General features: G+C 55.0%; 4 protein-coding genes across 4 annotated transcripts; 2 read left to right on the forward strand and 2 right to left on the reverse strand.

Moving 5' to 3' along the window:
* Positions 1-1732: 1732 nt before the first annotated feature.
* On the forward strand, positions 1733-5507 carry BKA78DRAFT_342551 (uncharacterized protein; the record flags this gene model as incomplete). The annotated part of the gene is made up of 4 exons (XM_066890396.1): positions 1733-2921; positions 2971-3856; positions 3911-4844; positions 5025-5507. Exons 1-4 carry the CDS (start codon positions 1928-1930, stop codon positions 5505-5507), a joined length of 3297 nt encoding a protein of 1098 aa, XP_066745002.1. The 5' UTR covers positions 1733-1927.
* A 247-nt stretch (positions 5508-5754) lies between these two features.
* On the reverse strand, positions 5755-7211 carry BKA78DRAFT_109957 (uncharacterized protein). Its single transcript, XM_066882240.1, has one exon. It carries the CDS (start codon positions 7014-7016, stop codon positions 6048-6050), a length of 969 nt encoding a protein of 322 aa, XP_066745003.1. The 5' UTR covers positions 7017-7211; the 3' UTR covers positions 5755-6047.
* Positions 7212-9679: 2468 nt separating this feature from the next.
* Positions 9680-10456, forward strand: BKA78DRAFT_110059 (uncharacterized protein). Its single transcript, XM_066882243.1, has one exon. The coding sequence runs from the start codon at positions 9852-9854 to the stop codon at positions 10311-10313; it is 462 nt and encodes a 153-aa protein (XP_066745004.1). The 5' UTR covers positions 9680-9851; the 3' UTR covers positions 10314-10456.
* Positions 10457-15592: 5136 nt separating this feature from the next.
* On the reverse strand, positions 15593-16615 carry BKA78DRAFT_351607 (uncharacterized protein; the record flags this gene model as incomplete). The annotated part of the gene is made up of 1 exon (XM_066891204.1): positions 15593-16615. One exon carries the CDS (start codon positions 16613-16615, stop codon positions 15593-15595), a length of 1023 nt encoding a protein of 340 aa, XP_066745005.1.
* Between the last annotated feature and the right edge of the window lie 137 nt (positions 16616-16752).

A 16752-nucleotide genomic window follows, 5' to 3' on the forward strand; every position in this document is an offset into this window, starting at 1 on the left:
ATCTCTGGCCGTGAGATACCTTCCCTTATTTTCAAAGCAGCTCATCTATCCCAGAATGAAGACTCCTCGACTGCACTGCCCTCCGGGCAAAAATGGCAGCCTGTGTGACGATTGACCAAACGCCTTCATCTTGAAGACCATCGTGAATCAAGATTGCTGTGTTCAAAGGCCAGTTCTCCGACAGCTACCTAATTTGGAGTCTGGAATATGATTTCAGACATCGCAAGCACCAGCTGCAAGCAGACTTTTGTTCAAGTAGGCAGGGCTGAGTGACTGAAAAGCATCGTTCAGCAAAATAGCCACTTTCCCGGAGAACACCTCGTTTGCGGAGAACAAGTCTTTGACCAAGAGAAAAGTAGACTCCCGGGAGAGTTGGTTCCCTCGCAGTGTACAGAGAGCTAATGTCGCGAGAAAAACTGTTGGGTCGAGCCAGCATGGTGTAGAGGGAGTCGCGGCCAGAGCGCTCGCCGAAATGGGAAGGACGCAGCGATGGCGACTTCCTCCAGCGCCGCGACTTGCAAAGCGGACACCTCACCTGAACTCCACCTCTCCTCACCTAAAGCAGAACATCCCCGACGCATCCGCCGAGACGCACCACGCAGCCGCCGAGACGAAGCTTCAAAGACGACCCGCAGAGACCGCCGCAAAGACGATGGCCGCATCGACGACAACGCAAAGACATTCCGCAACGACGAGAGCCAAGTCAATCCCGCAAGACGGAGCCGCCTAGACGAAGCACCGCCGCCCTGCAGAGTTGCCCTAAGCCGAAGCGCATGATGCCGCATGGTGAGGCGCTGCAGGGTGTGCGCCTTCGGACGAAGCCTGCTGAGATGTCGCGCCGCACGTGAATGCCGCTCGTCATCGCCAACGTTCGATGCCAAAAGTCGATGCCTCCGCTCTTTGCCGCATGTCCAAGCGCTAGTTGATGCTGCTGAGTCGAAGCTGGTCTGTCGATGCTCTTTGAGGGTATCCGAGTTTGGTAAGTCATCAGCTTGCCCCCTGCACTGCACTTTTGTTTAATGGATTTTTGACAGCCGGAGCCTTCAGCTATACGTCCCTCATGCCCAAATCCAAAGCGCGGAACAAGCAACAACACTCGACTGGTATTCCTTTCTGAGCCTTGTCGGTGACTTAAGACGGCCAACAAGGCACCGGCGCCTGTCAGGAGACGCTTCTGAAGCCTTGGCTACACGCGATTCGCCCTCAAGACCGGATCATGATCATACCCTACACTATCATCGGCTCCGAGTGCGGCGGCTTCAGCACAAAAACGATCTTTGGTTTAATCAAGCAGGCCATACATCCCCTTTGTACGATGACAAGGCAGTGAAAGGTGGCAGAGCGCACAAGGCTGGCCCCCACCGGCAACTTCCTTTTTTCAGGGACGTGGTCAGATCCGCAAAGCACATTGTGTTTGTAGGCGCGGCTCCCATGTTTTCTCGCTTTCAACTGGCTTATGAATTACGCTCCAGGTCTTACTTTCTCGCCCAGAAACGCCCCATCGGTGAAGCTTCAAGCGAAAGTCGCGAAATTTCAAAGCCGCAGCTGCGCCTCTCCAGCCTCTTTCCTCGTGTCACAACCCTTTCTCTTAAAACGAGAACTGGTCAGCCCCTCATCCAGCACCCAATGTGGTGACCTGCGTGCGGCTGCAGCCACAAGATGAAGTATTGGCTCTAGTTTGGGATCAGAACTTTCTGCAGCTGAGCCTTCGCTTCGCCCTTAAGTTATTATTGTCACGCGAACGGAACCGCTCAGAGCTTTAGGCCCAGAAGATATTTATTTCGGGCGGTACACACCTCAGCCTCGCCCCAGCCTGCCTTTCTAGTTTGCTCGCCTCAACCGACACGGAGACGATCATCCCGCCTGGACTCCAAACCAAACACCTAAGTCCCTTACACACGTCGAGCTGCTATTCTGCGGTGCTTCCATGTCGGATCCAAAAATCTACACTGTCGGCTGGATATGTGCCGTCCACACCGAGTATACCGCGGCTCGACAATTCCTCGATGAGGAACATGACGGACCATTGCATGTTTCACCAAACGACAATAATGACTACACACTGGGGAAAATCAAACATCATAATGTCGTCATTGCTGTTCTTCCTGACGGAGCGTATGGTCTTACTACCGCTGCAGAAGTAGCAAGGGATCTACTGCACACTTTTGTCAATGTCAGGATTGGCTTGATGGTGGGCATTGGGGGTGGTGCACCCACCCCAGAACATGACATTCGACTGGGCGACATTGTTGTGAGCTCTCAGTCTGATGGAAGAGGCGGTGGTGTGTTTCAGTATGACTTTGGGAAGACTGTGCAAGACCAAGAGTTCCAGAACACCAGATTTCTCAATCAGCCCCCGACACTATTGCGAGCCGCGGTTGCTGGTCTTCGATCAAGATACAGGGCAGATGGAAACTCATTGGATGAAGACATTGACGCCATTCTTGAAAAAAAGCGTCGACTGCGACAAGACTTTCAGAGACCGGACTTGACCACGGACCACCTATACAGGGCCGAATATACACACCGCTCTGGAAGCAGCGCCGACTGTGCCGAAACTTGTGGTACCGATGACGAAAATTTGGTATCAAGACCAGACCGTACAAGTCGCGATGACGATCCAGTGGTGCATTACGGAGTCATTGCGTCGGCGAATCAGTTGATGAAAGATGCCACCATAAGAGACAAGCTTGCGAGAGAGAGAAACGTCCTCTGCTTTGAAATGGAAGCAGCCGGTCTGATGAATCATTTCCCTTGCTTGATCATCCGCGGCATCTGTGACTATTCGGATTCACACAAAAACAAGGTCTGGCAGGGTTACGCATCGATGGCTGCAGCTGCCTATGCCAAAGCCTTACTTTCCAGAATCAGGCCTACGGCGGTGGAAGAGCAGAAGCCAGTGAATGAAACTTTGTCCGAAGGTAAGTGAGCCCCACTCGTTTTTTTGAATGCCCACTGACAGGATCTGAGTCTCTCAGGATATCAAAACCCTTCAAGACCGTAGCCACGAAATAGGGGATCGTATCAAAGATTTGAACGACAAAGGTCGGTGGGAAATGATCCGCGATTGGCTCTCTGCTCCAGATTGGTCAATCAACTTCAACGAGGCAATTGGACAAAGACATCTCCCACAGTCTGGTCGCTGGTTCCTGAAAAGCAAAGTTTACGGAAACTGGAAAAAGGAAAGCAATTCCTTCTTGTGGCTCCATGGTGTCACTGGATCCGGCAAAACTGTCTTGACTTCCGCAGTCATTCAAGAGTTGCAAAATTCCAGCGCGACGAAAAAAGCAAGCCACGGACCCCCATCATCTCACACCGTCCTGTGTTTTTTCTTTGACTTCAGGGATGCTGCGAAGCAATCCACAGAAAAGATGATACGCTCGCTCATACTTCAGCTTTACGTGCTTAGAGAAGACTCACGGGAGCCTCTGGAGATGCTTTTCTCGTCTTGCCAAGCAGGAATTCGACAACCCAACATTGATAGTCTTTGCATGGTTTTCCAGCAAATGACTAGAGCAATCGATGGACTCTTCATCATCCTTGACGCCCTCAATGAATGCAAGACGAAGACCGAAGAAAGCTCCACGAAATACAGCCTTCTTTCCTGGATCAAAGGGTTGATCGATTCAGGCGAAACAAAAGCTCATGTTCTCGCGACTAGCACCTACGAGGAGGATACCAACGTAGTTGTGCGCCAGCTACAGGGAGAAAAGTTCGTTGTTCCGATGAACAGTAGAGCAATTGACGAGGATATTCAAAATTATGTCCACGCAAGAGTTGAAGGGACCCCGAATCTGAGAAGATGGCAAGAGTCTCATTCAATTGAGCAGCAAGTGGTGGAGAAGGCTGATGGAATGTGAGTTGAGATAATGAATCTTGTCAGGGACTCAAGAGTATTGACGCTTTCCAGGTTTCGGCTAGCCTCATGTTGCCTTGACGACATTGCCGGCTGTTTTGATGTGGACTCGCTTGAAGACACTCTTTCCCAACTACCTCGCACTCTGGACGGCGTTTACGCGCGCATGCTCAAACGAATTTCGCCTCGTCACAAACCTTACACTGTCACGATTTTGCAGTTCCTGGTATCGTCTCGTAGGCTCATGACAATCAAAGAGCTTGCCGATGCTGTCCTGGTCAATCCCCGGAAAGAAATTCCATTTGACAATAGGATGAGGATGACTGACCCAAACGACTTGATCCTATATTGTTCTGGTTGGGTAATACCTCGTGACGAAGAAGTCCGCATCGACGGTGTTTACACAAAGACAAGATGTCTCGGTCTGGCGCATTCCTCGATCAAAAATTACCTCGAATCGGATCGTCTTCCAGCCAACCTTGCACCTTTCTTCAAAGATAAGGCCGCAGAAAAGTCTTTGGCATACACATGCCTTAGCTACTACAAAGCTATCGGTTTCCAATACGCGGGGCTTCGGAGCTTGAATGCTCTTTCAGACAAATTCCCCCTGACCGGCTACTGGGAAGATCACTTTCGAAGCCACTTTGCAGTAATATCCGAGGAAGCATTCCTCTCAGTGCCTCACGCACTATTCTGCGCATATACCAATCCCTATCGTATTCTCCGACCTCCGACGTCAGGTCCTCCCACCTCAGAATCCGATATGGAGGTTCTGCGTAGGCGCCTCTTGGACAAGGTGGTTGCGGAAGCTTCTGCCGCAGGCCTGCCTATAAGCACTGTGCAGCCATCTGAGCCTATAGAATGCAACAAAATTCTACAGCCAGCCCCGATTATTCATCCTATCACTCACACAGAAAGAGCTCGAGAAGAGTCAGGAATTCGTGGTGCAAGGAAAAGAGGGGATAGGGAGTCATACACCATTCAACAGGTACATTTCAGCCATCAGCCACTCTAAAAGAGGATCACAATCCTTTCTATGGTCTCTGTGCGGTGATAGTAGAAGCGAGGCCAGGCTAGGGGCGAGAAACCCGAACCATGACTTCTGTCGAAACAGTAGCCACAAGCACGGGATCACGCAGTGTAGCAGTGCAAAACTGACCGTCAGTAGGGACAACAGAAGCAAAATTCCGATCCAACAGGACAGTCCGTCTGGGAGCACGAGGTCAAGTCGAAGTTAGGGCTCATCATCGAACGCAACAAACCAATGCCCTCCGTGCCAAAGCTCCCCTCGTCGGTCCTTGAAAGGAGTCGCAAGAAAGCCGAGGAAAACGTTGGCCGCGTCTTTGAAAATGGGAAAAGACTTCTGCAGGCGCTTGACTGCTGGTCACGCGGTACTGGTCCCAAAGACGAAGTGTACAGATCCTGCGTCCACCTGAGAAAGGATTTCCTCATTGCGACTGCACAGTTTGATGCTTTGAGGATGAACCTGACAGATTTGGACGAGCTCACTGACGACCTATTCTCTTTTGTGGTGGGAATTCTGGGGCAGGAAGCGCCTGGATCAAAACTAGACGACTGTGCGCCAGAAATCGGTAAAATTATCATAGACTTGGAGAACGGACTGAGACGCAACTTGGAGCAAATGGGGTAGGTACGAGGAGGTTATGTGGCTCCAACAAACCGGCTTGAGGGTAAGAGAAGGCAAGTGGCTTTGGTCTTGCTTATATTGGACATCAAATGCCCAAATGATCTTTTGGACTATCTGCGGGAGAGAAACCTTCTCGGCAAAATGGCTGTCAGCAGGAGACTAAGGCGCGCAAGTCTTTTCGATTCGCAATTCCACTACCCTTTTCCCCCTTTTCATCAGTTTTTTCCTTGAGGTCTGCGCCGTTGCTTCTTACCTTTCCTTATCCGATCCATGTGCCAGCTTGCTATTTTGCGACCAGCATCGGCTGGGGGACCTTGACTCAGGTGAAAGCTGTTTATCAACAGACTGTGTGAAGTAGGCAGGGCAGGCACGAGGAAGCGAGACAGGTGGACGCATGAAGCGGAGGGCTAAAAAAGCATCAGAATATTTTTCATTGCTAGAAGTTAGATTTTGTAGAGATTTCGTTCGTCGTCATGCTACCTCTTGCTTGGTTTCAGTCAAAAAGGTGCCTCCGGCCTCTTTCCTCTCCATTCCTCACGCCCCTCAAGCATCCTTAGCCAACAACTCCTTCTCATGCAACTTGATGAACTCCTCAAAAGACAAGGGCTTCCTCCCGGTCACCTCCTCCACATTCTTGACCGCCTGCGTATACATCTCCTGATTGTACTGATCATCAGTAAACCCAACTTCGTACGCCTTGGCCAGATACGCGGCAACAGGCGGCGGCATGCCCTTGGCCACGGCGCGCTTCGTCCACTCGTCCTGGTCCAAGTGATTCACCTTGATTTCGACGCCCGCAACCTCCTGGATGACCTCGAGCATGCGATCCTGGCTCATGAGCTTCGGGCCACACAGGTAAAACACGCTCTTGCCGTTCGCATCTTCCTTGGCCGTCGGCCGCTCGACCAGCAGCGCGCCGCCCACGCGGCCAATGTCGTCGGTCGCGATGCAATCGACGAGGTAGTCGCCGTTGCGGATGTCGGCCTCGATCGGAACCTTGCTCTTGTCCAGCAGCGTCTTGAACGGATTGCTGGCAAAGTAGGCCGGGCGGAGCGCCGCGTGGGCCAAGCCCAAATCCTCGAGGGCGATCTCGACGTCGGCGTGCGCCTTGCTGATGAAGCGCTCGGCGGGGATGCTGCGGATGCCGGCGGCGTCGGCGCCGTACGGCACGCTGAAGGACGAGAGGAAGACGACGTATTCGACGCCCGCGTCCTTCATGGCCGCGAGGCTGGGTGAAAGGCCGCCCGGCCCGTGGACCAGGTAGATGTAGGCGGCTTTGGCGCCCGAGCGCTTGACGGCCGCGGTGATGGAGGCCGGGTCCGTCAGGTCGGCTTGGATGCGCTCGAAGGCGCCTGCGGATTCAATGTCGGAGGTCAGGCCGGGGATTGCCTTGCTGGTGTTGCGCATCGCGAGCCACACTTTGGCGCCGCGGGCGCTGGCTTCGAGCGCGGCGTGGCTGCCGACGTCGCCCGTGGGCCCGAAGATGATGACGTTGGAGTACTTGGTGGCCATGGTGGTGGTGGTGTTGTTGTTGTGTGTTGATGTGATGTTATCAGGTTGATGGTGGTTGTGTTGGTGATGCAATCGAAGGACAATGCGGACTTGACGTTCCTTTGTCGTTCCTCTTCTCGCGCTTTCTTCTGACGTCAATGCTTCTGCTGGGGCCCACCGTGTCTTTGAATGTGCCTTCTCCACTTCTCAGCTGAAGCGGCCCTCATTTTCAGCTCTGCTCTTTATATGCGCGATGCAGCGCGGTAAGCGCAACACCACAGGTCCGCAGCACGAATAATCGATTACCAAGCTTCGCCGGTAGTGCAGCGCGGCGCGAGCCGAGCAGCTTGTCTCAGTCAAGTAGGCGGTGCAGCCAATCAAATGGCGGAATCGACGTTGCACTAGTGGTGTTGGTTTCTTGGTGTTGAGGTTTGGTGGTCTTGGTGATGTACTTGGCGACTTTTGGTAGAAACAATATCATCCACTACTATGCCGACGTGCTGTGTTTCTGGCTTACCAAAACATGGAGCATCCAATAAGACATCGGCTTGCGTTCGTGAAGCTCACCTTTTGCTGCCGTACATAGCATGCAACTTGCAACACTTACCTCATCCAGAATTGATACCGCTTTTCGCAACCAGGAAACGTTGCTTTCAGCTCCAACAATTACCTCCGACCCGCCCTATCTCCGCTCCAAAAATCAGCAGCCACAGCCAAAGTATGTCGTCAATTCTGAATCCCATCAGTTGCTCCATTGCTCAGTCACATTTCGCACGCCTTAAACGCCGTCACCTCCGTCCGGTCGTTCGGTGGAGTTTGCATAAACGCGAGATTGACAAATGCGTTAGCGCCGCTGGGGTCTACTCGCTCAATTCGGATGGTCGGGTTCGGCTATCTAATCTGATCGGCCTTTGATCACCCTGCTCTGATTGGCCGTGCATCGACGGTTGGACCTGTTGAGATCGGGGGGTTTTTTGCTTTTTTGCTTGTGGGCCACGGCCGACAAGTATAGCACGGGATTGTCAATGTCCCGAGTCCGAGGGATGAGAAGCATTGCGATGTGCGATGGCGGGTGCCTACTTTTCAATAGTGTAGAATTGGTGTAGGGACAACATGGTAGATGCGGACCACAGACGCAGGCGTTTGAGATGCAGAGCGGGAGGGAGCGAGATGTTTGGGATTTCACGCAGGCTTACTTTGACTTGACTATACATAATGTCGGAGGGGTGGAGGAAGGAATTGGGAGGGGGCAAGAGGGGGAGCCAAGATGAAAAGAGCAGAGCACGACATGCAGCAGCGGCAGGGCAGCGGCATTCAACCTCGACCATCGCGATTGCTCGCAGGCTCAACTACGGGGCGTACCAAGGGGCATCTGATCTTACTGGCTGGCTGGTACGAAGTAGTGTCAACGGCAACGACATGGAAGCCGACAGAAAACAGAAACAGGGCGCGCGGGCAGGTACAGAAGGTACATGCAGCCACACTACCTTGGCCGTAGGGAGCGAGTAAGCGTACTCGCATCAAAAGAAGGAATTGATCAGACCATTGACAAAGAGAGCAAGACACGGGGCGCGGACTGGGGGACGGAGGACGGAAACACGACGTGCCGGCGTGTTGGTGGTGTGCTTGTGGTGTGGTGTGTGCCTGGAAGAATTGGGGTTGGGGCGGCGGATGGATGCGATGCGATGGATAATGAGCGGCGAAGATGAAATGAAACGCAATCAATGCAGGGCACAAGGCGGGCGCGCGCGGGCGGCAGGATGGAATGGATGGGGGCGAGCATCGTACAGAGCCAATCTGCCGTCTCTTTTGGCTGCATGGCTGTCAGGCTGACAGAATAGAAAAAGGTCCCTCCAGTGAGACAGGGGATGGGATGGAGTGGGATAGAGGCGCGTCCAGCCGCTCGATCGCCATCTGCGCGCCGCAGGCAACGCATATTCATCGGGATTGACTGATTGACAGGCGCAGATGCAGACAGACGATGGACATGTGAAAGGGACAGGCCTCTGGTGAGCAGGCGATGGTCGGAGTGTGCAGTACGTTCCTGGCGACTCGCCTGCCAAAAAACTTGGATGATGATGGCCTCGAACATGATCCCAGCGCTGCCACGCCGCACCGCAGCCAGCACCGCTCTCGCTCTCCCTCATCATCTCCACTGTTTCTCCGCGTCGTCAGGCGTTGGATGACAGGCCAGCGCAAAGCTGCTCCACTCTTTGCCCCTCGCCGCCCCCAGACAAGACTGGACAGGACCCTTTGTCTCTTGTCACAGGGTCTGCAGACCCTGCCTCCGCTCTCCGTCTTGTCCGCCCTCACCACCCACCCACTTGTTCTCAGCCCGACGCCCCACGTTGTGCAGCGAGAGCGCCCCTCTCTCCGTACGACGCGCATAGCTGGAACAAACAGGGTCCGGCGGCAGCGGCGGGCGCAAGGCAAAGCGGGCGAGGAAATGAGCCAGACAGCCCACCGCGCACAGCACGGCTAGAACAATGCAGGCGTCTCCCCAAATCGCCATTCTCCTCGCAGCAATTGGAAGCCACAAAAATGCTGCCGCAGGACAGGCAGCGCGGCCCTGAAATGAGACAGACGATGACGAAATGAGGTGGCCGATGCAACCCGCGGCGCTGGGACTCGAGGCGCGCGTGCGTACATGCCGTGTGGTGCAATAGAGACAGCGTGCTCAGCGCATGCAGCCGCCGTGTCGCGCTGGTCTGGCCGCTCCCATGCAGCTGCTAGCCATGCGTTGTAGGCCTGGACGCGGGGCGAACTCAGGGAGAGCAAAGGATACTGGATGCCGATTGTCGACGCGAGCACGCAGCAACCCTTGCGTCGGGGAGGCAAGCAAATCTGCCACGAACAATGGCCTTGATGCAGTCGGGCACCACGCAGAGGAAACGGATGGATGGCTGCGGCGTGTGTTCCATGTGCCAGGAGGACCTCAGGCAAGGCGGCAGCCAGCCGTTGCGGCGCAGCGTCGAGGGAGCGTCAGCGTTGCACGCAAGCAAGCAGTCGACACCCACCAGCAATCATACATGGTGTTGTTTCTGCTGCTGCTGCTACTGCTGCTGCCACCGTTTTGTCAGCATAAGACGCCGCTTCTATGACTGCCTGCAAACACGCATGATCATTTGTCGTTGCGCGCTCCCTGCCGACTGGCTCGGCGGGCACTTTTGCCATTGGTCGTCGCTGAGCTCGCGTACGGGCGTAATCTCTGGTCGAATGGTGCACTTGGCTTTTTCTCACTCTGTTTCCTTGCTGGCCGGGCCACGGGCTCTTGCAATGGACAGAGGCGCGCGGGGTGAAGTTGTACCGGTAGATTGATGAGCTCCCTGCCACACGTCGTCGATAAGGCGCGATTGTGTGCTTTGGACGCCGAGCCGAGAGTCTTGACTTTTGGGAATCGTCGCCATTTTCCAAGCCTAGAAGGAAGCGAGTAATGAGAATAAGAGTTGCGGTCGGACCGTACGGCGGCAGTTCTGGGTCGACGTGAGTCGAGGTCTCTCGTGTGTGTGCTGTTCGACGACGTGAAGTGTCGGCAACGGAATTCCGGGGTGAAGAGCGCACATGTATAGCTATGACGACAGAGCTGGATGGACAGCCTCCTCGCTCTTGGGAGGTGGCGCATGCGTTGAGGCGCGTGCAGGACGCAGGCGTCTGGGGATCGAGATGTTCTATGTCGGATCGACGACTTCACGTCACGACTCCACAAGTCTGAAAATCTGAGTCTTGATCTTCTCCTCGTTTGCTTCGGCGAAGCCGCCGGTCGTGGCAGAGAGACCAAAGGAGAAGTCGGGAGAAGCGGCCGACGGGCATCTTGGGTTGTTCCATCTCATCCCTTCTTCAATCTGCAGGGTCCATGGGAGATTCAGGAGATTTAGGAATCGCGAGCCAAAAGCTCGACCTTGAGCTCGCAAAAAGCATGCCCGTCTCGATGGAATTCCACGACTTGCCATGTCGTCACAATGCTGATAAACGGGCTGGCAGGGCGCGCGAGCAGGCAGGCTCGCAGGCAGCAAAAGCGGCAATCTCCAGCCAAACCAACCACAACAACAACAACACGGGCAACCCCATATTTTCACCCTCGTGAGCTACTGAAGCTTTCCCTGTGGTATTTGCGGCCGCGCGTTCGACCTTCATTCCGGAGGTAAGCAGCACCGCAGGGCCTGGACTCTTTTTGAACGTCCGCGATTCGACTCAATTCGCCGTCCGTCTGTCGACTCAGTGTCGCTCATCTCTCGCGAGCGCGCATCTGCTTCGGGTAATTTCAAGCGTCGGCCTGATCTTCGTCATGTTTGAGAGCGATGCAGGAACAAAGATGAAGAAGAAGCAGATGTTGTTGGTTGTCATTTGACGTCGCCCATGGGCAAGCCGACGGATCCCATATCCAGGGTCTCGCGGGGACCGGTCCCGTCCGCCCGTCTGCAAACGGTCTCGCTGCTGCAATTGATTGGTCGACTGGAGCGCGTGCCTGTCTCCGGCAGCGTGACAACTATGCGCCTCTTTCCGACGAGTTGCGGTGGCAAAAGAAAGATGGAATCGACGATGCGCGCCTGGAGTAGCGAAGCAATAGGCAGGGAAATAATAAAAAAAGAGGGACTAGCGCACAGACAGTTGGTGTTGTTTTGGTGCAACAAAGTGCCCGCGCCCCGCAGAAAGAAGAAAAAAAAGTGAAGTGTGGCGCATCAATCTTGCAAGCGAGCTAGCGAGAGAAGAGAGCAGCAAAAAGCCGAGAGAAAGCCCTGAAGGCCTAGACGCCGTGCCAGTCCCTTTCTCCCCACTCTCCCTCACACTTGGACGCCCATGATGTCTGTGGCGCGCAGCCCTCTGTTCCTGGCGCTGATGCAGGGGGCCGCTCCCCTCAGATTGTCAACATGCCCGGGCTGCCTCCTCCGGACGGCATTGTGGGACTGCCGCTCCGCGCTTTGCCGGACGCTGATGGAGGTGCGCAGGATGGGTTGGCGCACATGACGTGAAAACGGCGCGTCGCGTCAAGTCTGTTGTTGTTTTGCTGATGTTGTAATTGCCGGCGCCATCATCTCGCCGTCTCGGTCTCAGACGAAGTACTCATTGCCGTTGTCGTCGTTGATTTTTTTTAGAACGCTCGCTATCGTTGCGCTCCATGGAAGAGGTTGAAGTTCAGTCGATGTCAACACCAACGGCTGCGCAAGAACAAGACATCTCCAACTCAACGGCACGCAACTTCCGCGCCTTTTACCTTCGTTCTCTCTCATCAACCAAAGTCATCATTCAATAAAGCGCAAGCGAAGGACAAAGGTGATCACCACCTCACCTACTCCTCTCGTCTTGTCAAAGAGTAATCCAGGGACCTCCTCCGATGCGGAGGTGGATGTGAACCGGATTACAGTGGACTTTCGGACACCACCAACAAAAAACCCTGTGGCTCTGCAGATTCTGCACAACCCAATGGCTCCTCTGTTTTCCGCCTCCCTCATGCCATTTTGCCATTATTGTTGGCGTTGCGCTGCTCTCTCTCCCCCTCTCTCCCTGGCGTGCATCATGATCCCTCCAACCGTCCCATTATTGTTGATCCATCTTTGATACAGTATCGTTGAGTTTAGCCCGTCTGCCTGCCCGCCACCACGCAGTATCATAAGGTGTACATTATATCCGGCGCCGGCGTCCATCTGCCACGCACCGGGCTGCCTGTGGGCCTGCTTTCGGCTCCTGCGAGTAGCCACGAGCTAATCCAACGCCATCGATGCCATCCTGCGTGGCCCTTCTCCCCGGACCCTGCCTGCCTTTTTGTGGTGTACCTAGGTAAGCTCAGCTCATCAGCTAGCAAGAAGCCATGCTTCAAAACCGCGACCGATCGCGATCGCGCTAGCAAAGAGGAGGGCGAGGAAAGTGGGAATTTGGTACATAGCTCTGTTTTTTGTTGACCTTTGTCGCGTCGTCCGTCCTCTGGCTCTCTCCGCGTCGAAGCGGAGGTACGTACCTAGGCAATCTGCGTAATCTATGGACGCTCGTTGTTGCGGTGTGCGTGAACGAACGCACGAGGTACCTGCGTACGGTAGTGTATGTACTGCAAAAGAGCTGACATCCAATTGTCTTGACCCCAAAACCCCATTTTTAATCTTGTTGTCCCAAGCTCTTCTTTTGTTGACCGACCTCCACATCTACCGGTAGTGCAGCAAATATTTGCAAAATACAACTGCCGACCCAATGGAGGACCGTTGGGACGCCAGGCAGCCCAGCCAGCACGCCAGCTCCATGTGTGTGTGCGCGTGCGCGCGAGCTTGTCCAGCCACCTACCTACCTGCAGCCAGCCAGCCAGCCACAGCGCCACGACCGTTTTCGACAATTGCAAATACTGTCTTTTTGCCGTCCGTTGTTTTGTTGTTGTTGGCCCTTCTCTCTCTCGTCTTATCGTACCTACTCGTACCTACTCGTACCCTACCTACCGGCTCCCGGCAGAGAGGCTACCGAAGCCACCCACCACCACGCTCATCAGGGTCATTTCCTAGGTAGCTACTGGCTAGCTCGCAGCCGCGTGCGGTGGGTGCAATGTGCCGATGGGCGATGGCGATGGTACCTGGCAGACAGGCCAGCCAGCAGCCAGCAGCGCAGCCAGCCAGGCAGGCGCAGTAGTGCACGGCGGAGAGAGGGCGGCCGTCCAGTCCGGCTCCACCCTCCAACCACTCGGGGCAAGTGCCGATGTGGATAAGTGCGTGCATCAGGGTCTTTTAGCATCGTCTCAGGCACACGAGACTTGTCCCTCAGGCGAAAAGAGGGGTTTTGAAGAAAAGAGAGGGTCCAACAAAAAAGTCTCCGTTCCGGTTCGTGACTCGACAGCGAGAGAGAGAGAGGGTCCAGCCCACATGGCGAGATATATTAAAGGTGCGCGTCATAGTGACGATTTTTATGTAGCGAATGAAAGGGAAAGGGCCCGTCCGACTCGCCGTCGCGTCCGTGGAGACTGGAGAGTATATTGCGGACGAGCAATAATGTAAAAATAACTTCTGCGGCCACTAGGTACTGTGACTGTGAGGAAATTTTTTTGCGCGACGCTCGTTGCTGCTGGCTGCAGAGTTTTTCGGCGTCGCCGACGTTATTGGTTTGTGCTGCTGGAAGCGCTGGGTAGGTACATATGCGATTTATGGAGAAACAAGTCTATTGTGCGTTGAGATGGCGAGGTTTCAAAAAATGTGTAAGGCGAAGGCAGATGGATGGTGGTTTTGTACCTGTGATGTAACACCGCATGCACCTCGAGCACCGCTGCGGCGCAGCGCAGCGCATTCAATGCCAGCGCCAGTCATGACTTTCATGAGCCACACACACTTCGGCGCAGGTTCGCTCAGTCGCCAACTAGCGGATGCGCGCGCATCGCCAACAACCATGGCCTCGTTGCGCTGCGCTGCTGCAGGGAGGTGGTCTGGTCCCCGGTTGAACGCACAAGGGTTTCGCCGTTGATCCGTCGTTCTGCAGGCCGACTCGACGCAGCTATGACGAAAGCCGAGCTGCGCGCGAAGGGAGAGCGACGTGGACCGCAGGTACCTAGCTAGGTAGGGTCCTGAGTCAGAGCCAGGTGCAGCAACCAAGAAGGGAAGGGAGGGACGTTGAGAGCGAGAGGCCAACCATCATCATTGCGAAAAAATGTCGTGGACTCGTGGTGGGAGTCAAGAGACTATCAATGGGTGGAGTGGCGGGACGAGGCATCCAAGGTACTCCCTCAGCTCAATGAGAGTCGCGCGCAGTCATGGTCATGAGTGATGAGACATTGATGATTGGTGGAGCATTTGATTCAACTTTCTTTCCTTTTCGCGTCCCGTCCGTCTGCCTCCGCGCACCGGCACCGGCACCGCCGCCGGCCCCCATCCAATACGAATATCTGTACGATGATAGGTATCCAGCAGGTGGCGAAACCCAGCCCAGCCACGCTGAAAAGGTATTGTGAAGGGAGGAGCAAGAACAGGAAGCAAGAAGCAATAGTATTTCCACCCAAGTCCCGCTGAATGGAAACATTTGGTTTAAACAAAATTGAGATCCGGTCGTCGGGGTACCATAAGTTCCTCGGAAAGACCCAAACCCAGCCAGTTGGAAAAGAAGGAAGCAAATAAGTCCATTTCCCGGTTCCCGTGTCCCATGCGTCTAGGCAGCAACGCCTCGTCCCAACCATTCTTGTTGTCCGGAACAGATCAGAGAAGGCGACGAGGGAAACAACATCAATCCCCATCTCCCCGTCTTTCCTCTCCCATCACCGGAGCCCGAAAAGCAGAGCAATCCCATGCCGTGGGTGTATCTTTGTAGAAAAAAAATGTAGCAAGGAAAATCCCGGTGAACACTCAACGCCCCGTTTTGCCCCAGCCGCGTGTAGCTCCGTTTCGTAGCCATGACGGCATGCGTCTATTGCGTGCACAGTGAAAAAAAGCATCTCGTGAGGTATGGAAGGAAAGTGTACAAAGGAAGGGGAGTAATGATGAGGTAGTACGGTAGGAAATAGGCCCTCTGGGTCACTTGGTCCCGACGAGGGTAGAAAGGAAGAGTGGTATCAACTCTAAGGAAGAGACAGCCGGGCAACAAGCCGCCCTTGAACGAAGAAGAAAAGGAACGTGGATATGGGCAGAGCGTGTGGGTATTATTTACGCCTCAAACTTGCGCTTTTCGCCGGATGCGAGGAATGCCAGAGCGTGCAGGCGATGAGCGTCGTCAGATCCCACCGACGGGTTGAGTTGATAGCGCTCGGGCTCAGGGTAACTGGGCATCGTGTCGGCGTAGGGCGACACGAGATACGAATCCGAGGGAGCGACGCTGTAGCTCGAGGCGGGGCTGACGGGCAGAGAAGGATCCACCAGCGAGGGGCTAGTTGTTGGGGGTTGAGAGGACTGGATTGGGGAAGGCTTCGGCCGGGTAGCCGTTGGTTTCATCTTCTTGCGCGCGTCGTCGGCGTCCTTGGGGCCTGCGCTGCGGGCGTTGCGGCCGTTTTGGTGGGTGCGCCGGTGCTGTTCCATATTGTCCTTGCGCGTAAAAGCCTTTTTGCAGTCAGGGCAGATGGCGTCCTTCTTGCCCGTGTGCTTCTTCGCGTGTCTTGCAGCGTGGCCAGAGGTGGTGAAATAGTCGTTGCAGGCGAATTGCTTGGCCAGCGGGCACGGGTACTGGTTCTTCTTGGTCTTGGGGTTGGTCGGCGGCATGGGCTGGCGCTCAATTCCGGGCGGTCTCACAAAGACGTGTTGGCCGTAAGAGTTGGGAGGAGGGATGAAGGGCATTTGGCCCTTGGGCGGGCCGTAGTGTGCTGCCATTTGTTGCGAGAGGGAAAAGTAGGGCAAAGACCCCGGTTGATGGCGAGGAGAGTGGCCGGCGTCATCGTAGGAATAAGTTGGCGTGACGGGCGACGGCGTGTTGGTCATGGCGGCCGAGTCTGTCGAGTCCGAACGCAAGAGTTGAGGCGTCTGGGGAGAGAGACAGGGCGAAGAAGCGTAACTCGAGGTGCGCGAGCGAAAGGCGGCGGGCTCAAGCGAGGGCAGGCGGGCGTGGGAGAGAGAAGAGTGGTGAGAGTGCGAGAAGGAGTGCGAGTTTGAGTGGGAGCGAGAATGTGCGGCGGCAACCGGGGCCGATTCGTCGTTGAGCAGCGAGATGCGTCTACCGACCGAGTCTTTTCCGTCCATGGTGGTGGAGAGGATGGGGGTTGGCGGCAGAGAAGGCGGTATTTGAAGAGGCGGAGGGCGAGTACGTGCTTTTGTGTCTCTGCGGCAACAGGGCACCTTTAAAGGGAATGCTCAGTGGTGGGGAGGAGACGGGGAGT

Source organism: Phyllosticta capitalensis, assembly GCF_038381095.1.
Source record: "Phyllosticta capitalensis strain CBS 128856 chromosome Unknown BKA78scaffold_4, whole genome shotgun sequence".
Classification (NCBI taxonomy): Eukaryota; Fungi; Ascomycota; class Dothideomycetes; order Botryosphaeriales; family Phyllostictaceae; genus Phyllosticta; species Phyllosticta capitalensis.

Bases quoted from the DNA above. Each gene is read 5' to 3' on its own strand.
- BKA78DRAFT_109957 (XM_066882240.1), bottom strand. From the start codon at position 7,016: ATGGCCACCAAGTACTCCAACGTCATCATCTTCGGGCCCACGGGCGAC.
- BKA78DRAFT_110059 (XM_066882243.1), top strand. From the start codon at position 9,852: ATGGCCTTGATGCAGTCGGGCACCACGCAGAGGAAACGGATGGATGGC.